We start from the raw sequence: 12,844 nt of genomic DNA on the forward strand, positions 1-12,844 counted from the left end.
ACCTGGGACGAGAACTAAATTTTATTTAAAGGGTCTTCCCTGTAGGTGGGCTCTTTTACTTCCTGTCTCCGCTGGCAAACAGACGCGCCTCATGATGTGAGTGAAATTTTGGGTGGGCCTTATGTCCCACCTGGCATGTGCCTTTTCTTACTTGTATATTCTTAAATTCTCAACCTTTAATAAACCTCATAAAATAGAATACTCCTTGCAGAGAAACAATTTCTACCTGCCTCAGTCTCCCCTAAATTTTAATTGTTACAGTAGTTGCTATTATCAACTCCATTTTACATTTGAGGAAACTGAGGCAGACAAAGGTTAAGTGACTTGCCTAAGATCACATAGCTAAGTATCTAGATTGGAATTGAACTCAAGCTGATAACTAGCTGATAACTGCATTGAAAAGCTATTACATAGAAGGTTTATTTTACTTGGTTCCAGAGAAAACTAATTCAGTGGAAAATTTCAGCTCAATATAAAAAAAATGCTGCCAATTTCATCCATCCAAAGATGGCTTGACACAGAAACATTCCTAAATACTAGGGATTGTCTGATCAGATTATGGAGGCTTTTTCTGCAAGGGTGCTATTCAATACCTGGGACAGTGTTGACTTGGATAAGGACTGGAGAGTATCTCTCCATGCCTCATGACTCAATAACTAAATCTGGCCCTAGGACTCCATTGAACGCTTCCTTGACCATTAGGCAAAGACAGGGAAGTCCATTTTCTGACCTGCTGCCATATTTGACTTTGCTCCATATTGACTTTTTCTTAGGCACTGACAATCAAATTCATATTGCCAATATCACCATGAAGGGTATGACAATCTATCCACTTCATAAGAAGTCCTGGGATTCTGAGTTGTCAGCCATTTAAGTTGAAAGTCCCTTTCCTGGACATCATACTTTGGCCTCTGATGCTTCTTCCTCCCATGTCCCTATATTACTCTACTCCCTAACCTTTCTATTACTATTTTTTGGAACCACCCATTATGTATTGTTAACCTTCCAACCTGTGCTTTCCTCACAAAATTATTTTGTGTAATTTTTGTATTTAATTTTTCTATGTATGTGCTCTATTCTTCACCCTTTAATCAAATGTAAGCTCCTTGAGGGTGGAAACTATTTCATTTTTTCTTTTTAGATACCTAGTTCCTGACACATAATAGGCACATAATAAGTCTAGAGGTGGCACACATGGTTAGATTTATACTTTAGGAATATCACTTTGGCAGTGGAGAGAGAATTGAATTTTAAAAAAATTAAAAAAAATAAAAAATTAGAAGCTAAGTTCTCTTTTAGATAGAAATCTATGATTCCCATTAATCAGTCAATAAGTATTGTTAACTATGTGCCAGCCACTGTACTGAGCACTGGAGAAAAAAGAAAGGCATAATATATAGAAGATAAATACAAAATAATGAAAAGAAGGAAGGCACCAGAATTAAGAGGGACTGGGGAAGGCTTCTTGAGGAAGGTGGGGTTTTAGCTATGACTTAAAAGAAATTAGGGAAGTCAGGAGGTGTAACTAATGAGGAAGTGCATTCTGGACAGGGTAGACAATCAAAGAAAATACCTGGAACTGAGAGATGGAGTGCCTTGTTCATGGGAAAGCAACGAGTTCATTGTCCCTATACAGATGAATATGTGATGGGGGTGTAAAGTGTAAGAAGACTGTTGAGATGTAGGGAAGGGTGAGGTTATGAAGGAATGGCAAACAGAGGATTTTGTATTTGATCCTAGAAATGATAGGGAGATAATGGTAGTTATTGAGCATGGGGGTGACATGGGCATACCAGTGCCTTAGGAAAACCACTTTGGTGGCGGATTGGAGGATGGGCTAGAGCGGGTAAAGAATTGTGACAGGCAGACCCACCAGCAAGCTATTGCAACAATACAGGAATGAAGTAAAGTCAGGTAAGGGAATTTCAGAATTCTTGAGCATGGAGATGGGGCATTTGTAAGTGATAGCTAGATCAAGAGTATCTTTGGATGTGATTGAGCTGAGGTGGAGAAATAGATCACAGAAAGTGAGTTAGGCTGTTTGATATATGCTGAAATCCCCTATTGTGAGAGCAGGGTTTGGGGAGGAGAGTAAGATTATAAGGGAGAGGAAGGAAGGAGAATGTTCTGGAGGTCTATGAACAATAAGTGTCAAATACACAGCCCACAGTCCACATGTGGTCCACAAAATTCCACATTGTAGCCTAAACCAGATTAAAATGGAAAAATTAAATTGGAAAATATTTAACAAAATAAATGAAAATACAAAAAAAATGTAGATAATGTCAGTACATGGTTTACAGGGATCCTTAATTACAGTTTAGAGACCCCTATTTTTATTTGAATTTGACACAAGTGAGGCAAACAATTCCTAGGATTTTGATTGGGTAGAAGATGGATTGATTGAGTTACTGAGTGAGGGTGGAAATTGCTGGTGATCTCTATTTTCCATCCCTCTTAAACCATCATATTACTGTTGTTCACTGTCTCTTCAAATTTTACTGTCTTGTCTCAAAAATCCCCCCCACCCCCACCAATTCTTCTTTTCTAAAGTCCTAGAATTAGTGAAAGCATGGGAACAACACATTGTTTTAAACCAAAGACTTCTGGATTCCTTTTCCAAGCGTGGACCCATTAATGAATCAGCCCTGCTTCTTAAGTGATGCCTGAATGATAGATATCAAATTCATTCTTTAGCTCCTTTTTCTTCAATTCCATTCTTTAGTATTTAGAAATTCTGCTCAGGTAGCATGTCTAGCCAGTAAAGAGAGAGACCAATTCATTCTCTCACCTTTCTGGAGCATGGGCTGTGCAGGGCAGTGGCTTGTCTCTGAGGTCAATCCAAGGCTGTGTGGGCTGCACGGTACAAGGGATTAAATAGATTGTGTACTCCCCCGAGTAGTCCTTCCTGGAAATATCAAGAGGAAGCCACGGTTAAAGAGACACAGAGAGGTTGCTTTTCATACCTGAAAATAGTCTGATCCCAGTGTATGTTTAGTAATGAAGTACTTATACACATCAAACTCTATGGAATATAGGTTATTGTATTAACATTCAGGCCATTGCTCAGAGATTTTATTATAATGCTTCTTCCATTTATTTGAGCTAACAGATGAAAAATAAAATTGTTCAAAATTTGAGAGGAAGGAGGAAATATATAAAGATGTATAAATTATGGCCATTTCTTTTAGATCTTGGTGAATATTCCCTCATAATTATTTTTTTAAAACCCTTACCTTAGGATCAATACTAAGTATCAGTTCCAAGGCAGAAGAGCAGCAAGGGGTAGGCAATGGGGGCTGTGACTTGCCCAGGATCACTCAGTTAGGAAGCATATGAGGTCATATTTGAACCCAGGACCTCTTGACTCTAGAACTGGCTTTCAATCCACTAAGCCAACCTAGCTACTCCAGTAACTGTGGTTCTTATTGAATGGATAGAAAAGATACGGAGAGAAATATTTTGCATTTCTTATTGCCTGAGAACACACTGGCAGAGGAGCAGTGGGTTGAGAAAGCTTCTCTTTTCTAACCAAGTTCATAAAGAGCCAAGGAGTTGATGAAAGAACTATGGTCACACTGAATGTTAGTGACAAGTTCTCCCTGCCCTCACTAATGGGGGAGTATGGAAACATCATCTATCAATGTACTATCCTGGAACATACACCCCCAAAGAAATAAAAAAAAAAATCCACTAGCCTCTCTAATGTGCTTGGCTAGAACTGGATAGATCTGCATCTTCTGGGACCTTACTATACTACTTCCTAATGGGATAAAATAAGAGCTTCCATTTATGGTTCATTATTTAAAACTTAGCTATCCTTTTAGCTAATCCCCATAAGATTTCTAAAACATCAGTATCCTATTTGAATCAACAGACCAGGTGGAAGAATTGGATATACTTTCTACAACAAATATCAAGAAAGGACCAACAGGAAGCAGCAAGATGGCCTTGAGAGTCAAGTCTAGAGAAGGGAGGCCCTGTGTTCAAATCTGATCTCAGATATTCCCAGTTGTGTACCCTGAGCAAGTTACTTAACCCACCTTTCCCAGCCCTTCTTCCTCAAAACCAATATACAGCATTTATTCTTTTTTTTTTTTTTTGAAAAATTTAGTCAATTTAGAACATTTTCCCTTGGTTACAAGAACCATATTCTTTCCCTCCCTCCCCTCCCCCCACTCCTTCCCATAGCTGACATGCAATTCCACTAGGTTTTACATTTGTCCTTAATCAAAACCTATTTCCATGTTGTTAATGCTTGCACTAGGATGATCATTTAGAGTCTACATCCCCAATCATATCCCTATTGACCCATGTAATCAATCGTTTTTCTTCTGTGTTTCTACTCCCAGTTTTCCCTCTGAATGTCGATAATGTTCTTTCTTGTAAATCCTTCCGAGTTGTTCAGGATCAATGCATTGCTGGGTGTGAGGTGGCACCTCAAAGTTGTTCTGATGTACATTTCTCTGATTATAAGAGATTTAGAATGCTTTTTCATGTGCTTATTAATAGTTTTGATTTCTTAATCTGAACATTTTCTATTCATATCCCTTGCCCATTTACCAATTGAGGAATGGCTTGATTTTTTGTACAAATGATTTAGCTCTTCATAAATTTGAGTAATTAGACCTTTGTCAGAGGTTTTTGTTATGAAGAGTTATATCCTTTTAAACCAATGGTTTGCTTTTAATCAATCCCCCAATCCCCTCCCTTAATATGCTTCCCTTTCTGGCCCCTTCCTTTTATTCCTTTCTTATTTTTTTAGGATCTGTTAAGTTCCCTCCCCCTCCATTTCCCTCCCTTTTTGTACTCCTTTCTCCTCCTTAGCCCCCTCCCCATTAGTTTACCCTTCTCACTTTTCCTGTAGGATAAGATAGAATTCAAGACCCCAATGGATCTAGATGCTCTTCCCTCTCAGAGTTGATTTTACTGAGGGTAAGGTTTATGTATACCTATTAGCACTCTCTTCCTCTCTTTATAAGAGTATTCTTCCTCTCTCCTTCCCATGCATATCTTTGTGTGATAAAGATTATCCTATTTATTTTATTTCTTCAAGTATCTCTTGATGACATCATCGATTTCCCCCTCCCTTTTCTTTTTTTGCATATCATCTTGTAGCATTTATTACCCCATTCTTTTATTGTGGATGATTCTTCTAATTACTGTAAGTGAATAAAATTTTTGAGAGGTACAAATAAAATTTTCCTCATATATTAATATAAATAATTTGATCTTATTGTAGCTCTTAAAGAAGAAAGTTTGAATCAAAAAACATTTTTTACCCATTCCCCTCTCTTTCCTATTTAATGTTTCACGTTTCTCTTGATCTTTGTGTTTGGATATCAAACTTTCCATTTAGTTCTGGTCTTTTCTTTACAAATACTTGGAAATCTTCTATTTTGTTGAATGCCCATACTTTCCCGTGGAAGTACATACTCAGTTTTGATGGATAGGTGATCCTTGGTTGAAGATCCAATTCTCTTGCCTTTCTGAATATATTATTCCAAGCCTTGAGGTCCTTTAATGTGGAAGCTGCCAGATCTTGTGTAATCCTGATTGATGCTCTTTGATATCTGAATTGTATCTTTTTGGCTTCTTGTAAAAGTTTCTCCTTAGCTTGGCAGCTCTTAAATTTGGCAATTACATTCCTGGCATTGTCTTTTGAGGATTTAGTGTAGAGCTGTTCTATTAACTCTTTCAATATCTATTTTGTCCCCTTGTTTGAGAACATCAAGGCATTTTTCTTGGAGATTTCTTGTAGTATGATATCAAGATTTCTGTTTATTTCTGGGTTTTCAGGTAGACCAATGATAGTTATCAAATTGTCTCTTCTTGTTCTGTTTTCCTGATCTGTCATCTTTTCAGTGAGATATTTTATGTTTTCTTCTATTTTGTCAGTCTTTTGACTTTGCTTCGTTAATTCTTGCTGTTTTGCAAGATCGTTGGTTTCCAGTTGCCCAATTCTGGTCCTTAAGGCCTAGTTTTCTGTTATAATCTTTTGGTTTTCTGCTATAATCTTTTAATTTCCTTTTTATTTTGGTCTATCCTGTTTTTTGTGGCTTCCAGCTGTTTCTCCAATTGGGCATTCTTGTACTTTAAACTGTTATTTTCTTTTTGAACTATTTCCCACTTTTCTTGCCAGAAGGCTTCCATCTTTTTGATAAGCTCCAATTTAAATTCTTCAAGAGCTTGTGGACAATTTCCATTTTATTTTTGGAAGGTTTTGGTACATTTATTTGAATTTCCTCTTCTATTTCCTCTGTAGCCTGGATTTTTCCTCTGTAAAAATTTTCCAGGGTCACATTCTTCTTGGTTTTCTTGCTGGAGAGAGGCTGTTGTTCCTGGGCAGTATTTGCCATCACTGTGGAAGTTTTTCCTTCCCTTTTTAGTCAGAAATCTGAGTGAGATGGGCAGGTCTCTGTTTATGGAGTTAAGGAGAAAGAATTTTGCCTCTTGAATCTCCACAGCTTCTGCTGTTTGCTGCCCTTCTCTGTGCTATCTCCCTATAAGCTCCCACAGTATGTACTCTTTAGCCTGCTAGGGTTTCAGGTGTGGCTGCTTTCAGGGGTAGGTTTTTAGTCTTAGCTGCCAAGGACCTAGGTGCCCTTCACTCACTCTAGAGGTACTCCTTGCTCACTCACTGATTCTGGCGAGCTGGCTCTGACTCTGTCTCTGTAGGTGGGTTGGGGGGAGAGTATATCAACTCATGTTTTTGTGGGAGCTTTTTCACCCCCTTATAGTGTGGCAATGCCCAAATCCCACATACCTTCAATGCTGCGCCCTACTGTAGAGTCCCTTTGTTCAAATGAATTTGGGTTTTTTGTCTTTTAAGGTAGTCTATATCAGTAGGTGCTGAGGAGAGGAAGCATCCCGCGTCTAGACTGTCGCCATGTTTATCTGGAAGACTTAATTCTTTTTCTAATTGTATTTTGAGTTCTTCCAAAACCTGTGTCCAATTCACTGGAGTTTCTGTGTTTTTGCTTGGTGTTCTTTGATCCTCCTCTGTTTCAATTGCTCTTTTCTCATTGCCTGGATAGAAGCTGTGGATTATAATTTCTTTTTTCTTTTTCTGCTGTTTACTCATATTTCTCCTTCTTTCCTCCCCTGTGGTTGCCTGTAGTCTTGCTCCTCTCATTATGCGCTAGATCTGTGGCTTTGGGCTGTGCTGTCCTGAAGGGACTTTTTTCTCTGTTCTGCTGATTGATCAGGTTATCAGGTCTTCCCAGGCTGACAACAGATGCTGAGAAGGAGCTGGGCTTCCTGCCCTGTGGTCAAGGTTGTTGCCTGTAGTTTGTGGCAGTCTTTGTCCCTTGGAGCTCAGTCAGCAAGGCTCTCAGATCAGTCTGTGGGGGAGGGGAGTTAGAGCTTGAGCTTCTCTGCCCTCTGAAGGCTTCTTATCTGACCTTATTAATGGGATTGAGCCAGGGCAGAGGAGTTGATCTGCAAAGCTAGCTGTGCCCTGAGGCCCAAACCACCAGAAAAAGAGGGAGCATGATAGAGCATTTCAGCTGCTTTGGGGCTGCCTGCTCTGTGCTTTTCCTCCAGATGCCTCTATGCCACCTGTGTTCTAAGCCCCGAGCCTGGCACAGCTTTGCCAGCAAGGTTCTCCCTCTGGACTAGCGCCCTTGACAGCCCAGAGATTCCAGCCACTGCTGGAGGCTCAGGGCTATAGGTTGGGGAGGGGTCCTGGGACCTTCCTTCTTCCTTCCCCATAAACCCATATGTTCTAGAGTTCTGGATTTTTTGGGGTTGTACCTTTTAAGTTGGGTCCAGGAGGAGCATTCCCTAGCTCTATCATAGATTTGGTTTTCAGTCCTCTTGAAGTATTGTGTTTTTGATCAGTGAGGAAGGGTTTATGGAGGTCTATGTTGTTGCTGTCTCTAAGCCCCCTTCTTAACTCCCTCCTCAATACTTATACATGTCAGTATCAGCTGCTGTCTCAGTTTGAAGAACAGATTCTGGCTGCTGTTTGGGTTGTTATTCTTTGTAATTCTCATTCAGAGCCAGCAAGGTGGGCAGGATTCAGGCAAGGCCCCAATGCCGAAAAACCATCATGAGATTAGCTCACCGAGGCAGTAGTGAACCCAACAAGAAAGTTCCCAACTCCAAGAAGCTCCAAAGCCAAAAGTTGAAGTCCTGAAGCCAAAAACTCTAATCAAGAGGCCCAAAGCTCCAAGTTGAAGTTGAAGTCCAAAAGCCCCAAGCAGCCATCCTCCAAAGAAGTCCAAAGGAACAGATCCAAGAAGCAGAGACCGCAAAGAAGAATTCCAATGAACTTCAAAGGAGAAGTCTTAAGGAGAAAGTCCCTTGGACAGGAAGTCCTTTTTCCATATCACTTCCTGTACTTTCCCCACTTTATGGGAATCAATCACAATGCCCAGCACTGGTAAGGTACTCTACAGTATTTATTCTAAGATAGATGGTAAGGATTTTTTAATAATAGAAAAGACTAATTACAGGAAGATATAATTTTGCCCAAAATGCTGCTGCCATAGGGAAGACAACCCAGAGTCCAAATGAGAGAAGGACTCCCTATTTACTATAAGCTTATTAACCATTTTTTGTCACAGACCCATCTGGTGAAACCAATGGACCTCTTCTTAGAATGATGGGTTTTTTACATGTAATGCAATTCTGAATATTCATTTTCTGACATTTTGTTATACATGCTCTCTCTCTCATTCCCCTTCCTCCTCCCCAAAAAGGCAGATAATATGATATAGGTTGCATAAATTTTATCAAATAATACCTATCTCCATCTTTATCATATTGTAAAATAACACATATTGATTACATTAGAGAAAAATCATGTTTTTAAATGTATATGTATATGATTACAAGGGAAATAAAATTATATTGACATGGAATCCTATGGTTGGAAGGGAGCTCTCCCCTGTTTTAAGGCAGATGAAAATCTGAGCCCTTTAGAACATATGGCTTCCCTCCCATCTACTCATTCTCTGTTACTTTATATTTATTGCATATTTATTTTATATTTTCTTATCCATGTACAAGTTCTTTCCTTCCAGCAGAATGTAAGGCCTTTGAGGGCACAGTACTTAGTACATAATAATAATAGGCACTTAAAAATACTTGTCAAACACACTTAAATGGTACAGTGCTCTAAGTGGTATTCTTGTCAAGTCAATTCTGTGCATTGGTTCCAAGGCAGAAGAGCTGGAAGGGCTAGGCAATGGGGGTTAAGTGCCTTGCTCAGGGACACAGAACTAGGAAGAGTCTGAGGTCAAATTTGACCCCAGAATGTCCTGTCTCTAAGCCTGGCTCTCAATCCACACAACCACTCAGTTGCCCCCAGGTAACCATTTATTAAGTGCCTGATGCATGCCAGGCACTGTGGTAAGGACTGGGATATAGGGACAAAAATTTTTTTTTTGTTAAAGGCTTCAATAATCTCATGTAGGAAGCCAACATGCAAACCAGTATGGCCAAACAAGATATATATGGAGGGCATAAATTGGATAATCAACAGAAGGAAGACACTAAACAGTAAGACAGATGGAGAAAGGTTTCTTGTAAAAGATTGGATTTTAGCTGCAATTTGAAGGAAGTCAGGAGGCAGCCATGAAGAGGGAGAAAATTACAAGCATGGGGTCATGCAAGGAGCAGAGAGATAGGAGACTGGGGCAAGGAACAAGCAAAAGAACAGTGTCCCTGCATCACAGAGTTTTTAAATTAGGAAGGTAGAAAGGGGCCAAAGTTATTCCTTTCAAGTAACTTAATTTACTCTTTTCCAGGTCTCTCCTTTGACCAAAACCTTCTCCTGGACCAAACCACTGTCACCTTCCCCCTGCTCCTCAGAATTTATAATTAAGTTACCAGTTCCAATGCAGAAGAGTGGTAAAGGCTAGGAAACTGAAGTTAAGTGACATCCAGGATCACAATCACAAAAGCTAAGAAGTGAAGATGTCTCTTTTTGAACCTTGAAAATATCCCCCAGTCCTAAAAATTACTGTCAACCTCTACTCACCTGTTGTAAGAACTCGTTGCTCTCCAAAGCTGATATGGTGAATCAAAAGTCTGGGCACTCCACAGAAGCTGTAGATCAAACTCAATGCCTCCAAGGTGGTCTGGAGTCATTATAAAAGACTTCACCTCTGGGAGGGTATGGTGTTCCATGACAAAGTATCCTGTACCAAGAAGCAGAAACCACACAAGTATTACTGTAGTATCTTAGTCAGAAATATACTTTATATATACATACATATATATAAATATAATATCATACATATTATATATATTCTAAGAGCTAGGATGTGATTCAGATCTTTACTGTAATGGTACAACTGAGTCCAGTAGTACTGTAAAATACAAATTAGTTCCCTATCTGAATGGGAATGCTTAACATTGACTTGGATAGTTCAGATCTTTTCAGAGTTTAGAATGTTCTTCATATTGGATGGGAAAGTGTGACATCTCACAGCAGCCCATTAGTCTGCAAATTCTTATACTGATGATAACTCTCTTTACATGTGCAAATGACAGGAATGTGTTTCACAGAGATAGATGCTAATGTGAAGATTAACAGTAGCCATTTATATGTAAAATTAAATTGAGAAAATTAGCTAACATATATTCTTAGGGGGGAAAGCTGCTAAAATAGATTTGTTTTGATCTACTTAAGATGTGCAAATTATTGATATAACTATCTATCTATCTGACTTATTTAAAATATATTGATTGATACTAACTTAGTTAATTTTCTTATTCATAATGTCTCAGAGAATACCTAGTTCTATTCCTCAGCTTTATAGCAACAGTCATAGTTCTGTGCCTATTATTTACAACATATGGGTTACAGGTCACTAAAATTTCTGTTATGGAGCCTTAATGAGTTAAAGGAATGAGTGGACTAGAGTTTCATTCAAGGTATAGCCAGCCATCATCAGTCCTCAGAAATCTGAAGGAAATGGTTAGACTACTATTTAATGCAGGCCTACAGAAGGGAGATCCTGTGTTCAAATCTGACTTCAGATACTTCCTTACTGAGTGACCCTGGGCAAGTCATTTAACTCCCATTGCCTAACTCTTACCACTCTTCTGCCTTGAAATAAATACATAGTATTGATTCTAAAACAGAAGGTAAGAGTTAAAAAAAGCTTGAAGCTGACCTCGGTTCAGTAAGATGTGCCAGATTCTTCACCCCTTAATATACTAGTCTCTGTTTAACAGGTATCTGCTAAATTCTACATGTACAGACTTTTAAAAATAATTTTCTTGATCATCTTTATCCCACACCTATGTGAAAACTTAAATAAGAGATAGAATCCTCCAACACAGCTCAGCAGCAAGAACTAGAAAGAGAAATCCCATTCAAAATCACCTTAGACAAAATAAAATACCTAGGAATCTATCTCCCAAGACAAACACAGGAACTATATGAACACAACTACAAAACACTCGCCACACAACTAAAACTAGACTTGAACAATTGGAAAAACATTAACTGCTCATGGATAGGACGAGCCAATATAATAAAAATGACCATCCTACCCAAACTTATTTATCTATTTAGTGCCATACCCATTGAACTACCAAAATACTTCTTCACTGATTTAGAAAAAACCATAACAAAGTTCATTTGGAAGAACAAAAGATCAAGGATATCCAGGGAAATAATGAAAAAAAACACATATGATGGGGGCCTTGCAGTCCCAGACCTCAAACTATATTACAAAGCAGCAGTCATCAAAACAATTTGGTACTGGCTAAGAAACAGAAAGGAAGATCAGTGGAATAGACTGGGGGAAAACGACCTCAGCAAGACAGTATACGATAAACCCAAAGATCCCAGCTTTTGGGACAAAAATCCACTATTCGATAAAAACTGCTGGGAAAATTGGAAGACAGTGTGGGAGAGACTAGGAATAGATCAACACCTCACACCCTACACCAAGATAAATTCAAAATGGGTGAGTGACTTAAACATAAAGAAGGAAACCATAAGTAAATTGGGTAAACACAGAATAGTATACATGTCAGACCTTTGGGAGGGGAAAGGCTTTAAAACCAAGCAAGATATAGAAAGAATCACAAAATGTAAAATAAATAATTTTGACTACATCAAACTAAAAAGCTTTTGTACAAACAAAACCAATATAACTAAAATCAGAAGGGAAACAACAAATTGGGAAAAAATCTTCATAGAAACCTCTGACAAAGGTTTAATTACTCATATTTATAATGAGCTAAATCAATTGTACAAAAAATCAAGCCATTCTCCAATTGATAAATGGGCAAGGGAAATGGATAGGCAGTTCTCAGATAAAGAAATCAAAACTATTAACAAGCAAATGAAGAAGTGTTCTACATCTCTTATAATCAGAGAGATGCAAATCAAAACAACTCTGAGGTATCACCTCACACCTAGCAGATTGGCTAACATAACAGCAAAGGAAAGTAATGAATGCTGGAGGGGATGTGGCAAAGTAGGGACATTAATTCATTGCTGGTGGAGTTGTGAACTGATCCAACCATTCTGGAGGGCAATTTGGAACTATGCCCAAAGGGCGACAAAAGAATATCTACCCTTTGACCCAGCCATAGCACTGCTGGGTCTGTACCCCAAAGAGATAATGGACACAAAGACTTGTACAAAAATATTCATAGCTGCGCTCTTTGTGGTGGCCCAAAACTGGAAAACGAGGGGATGCCCATCAATTGGGGAATGGCTGAACAAACTGTGGTATATGTTGGTGATGGAATACTATTGTGCTCAAAGGAATAATAAAGTGGAGAAGTTCCATGGAGACTGGAACAACCTCCAGGAAGTGATGCAGAGCGAGAGGAGCAGAACCAGGAGAACATTGTACACAGAGACTAATAC

The 12,844-nt window shown here is 38.8% G+C and overlaps 1 protein-coding gene across 4 annotated transcripts in view; it reads right to left on the reverse strand.

Moving 5' to 3' along the window:
* FRAS1 (Fraser extracellular matrix complex subunit 1) overlaps positions 1-12,844 on the reverse strand; it is a 637,413-nt gene that overhangs the window by 20,937 nt on the left and 603,632 nt on the right. For all 4 annotated transcript variants that reach the window (XM_056803248.1, XM_016423079.2, XM_007495970.3 and 1 more), the window contains 2 exons: positions 9,989-10,148; positions 2,792-2,908 (listed from right to left, as the gene is read on the reverse strand). In XM_056803248.1, coding sequence (XP_056659226.1) covers positions 2,792-2,908; positions 9,989-10,148 — 277 coding nt within the window. The remainder of the gene's footprint in view (positions 1-2,791; positions 2,909-9,988; positions 10,149-12,844) is intronic.

Source organism: Monodelphis domestica, chromosome 6 (assembly GCF_027887165.1).
Source record: "Monodelphis domestica isolate mMonDom1 chromosome 6, mMonDom1.pri, whole genome shotgun sequence".
Classification (NCBI taxonomy): Eukaryota; Metazoa; Chordata; class Mammalia; order Didelphimorphia; family Didelphidae; genus Monodelphis; species Monodelphis domestica.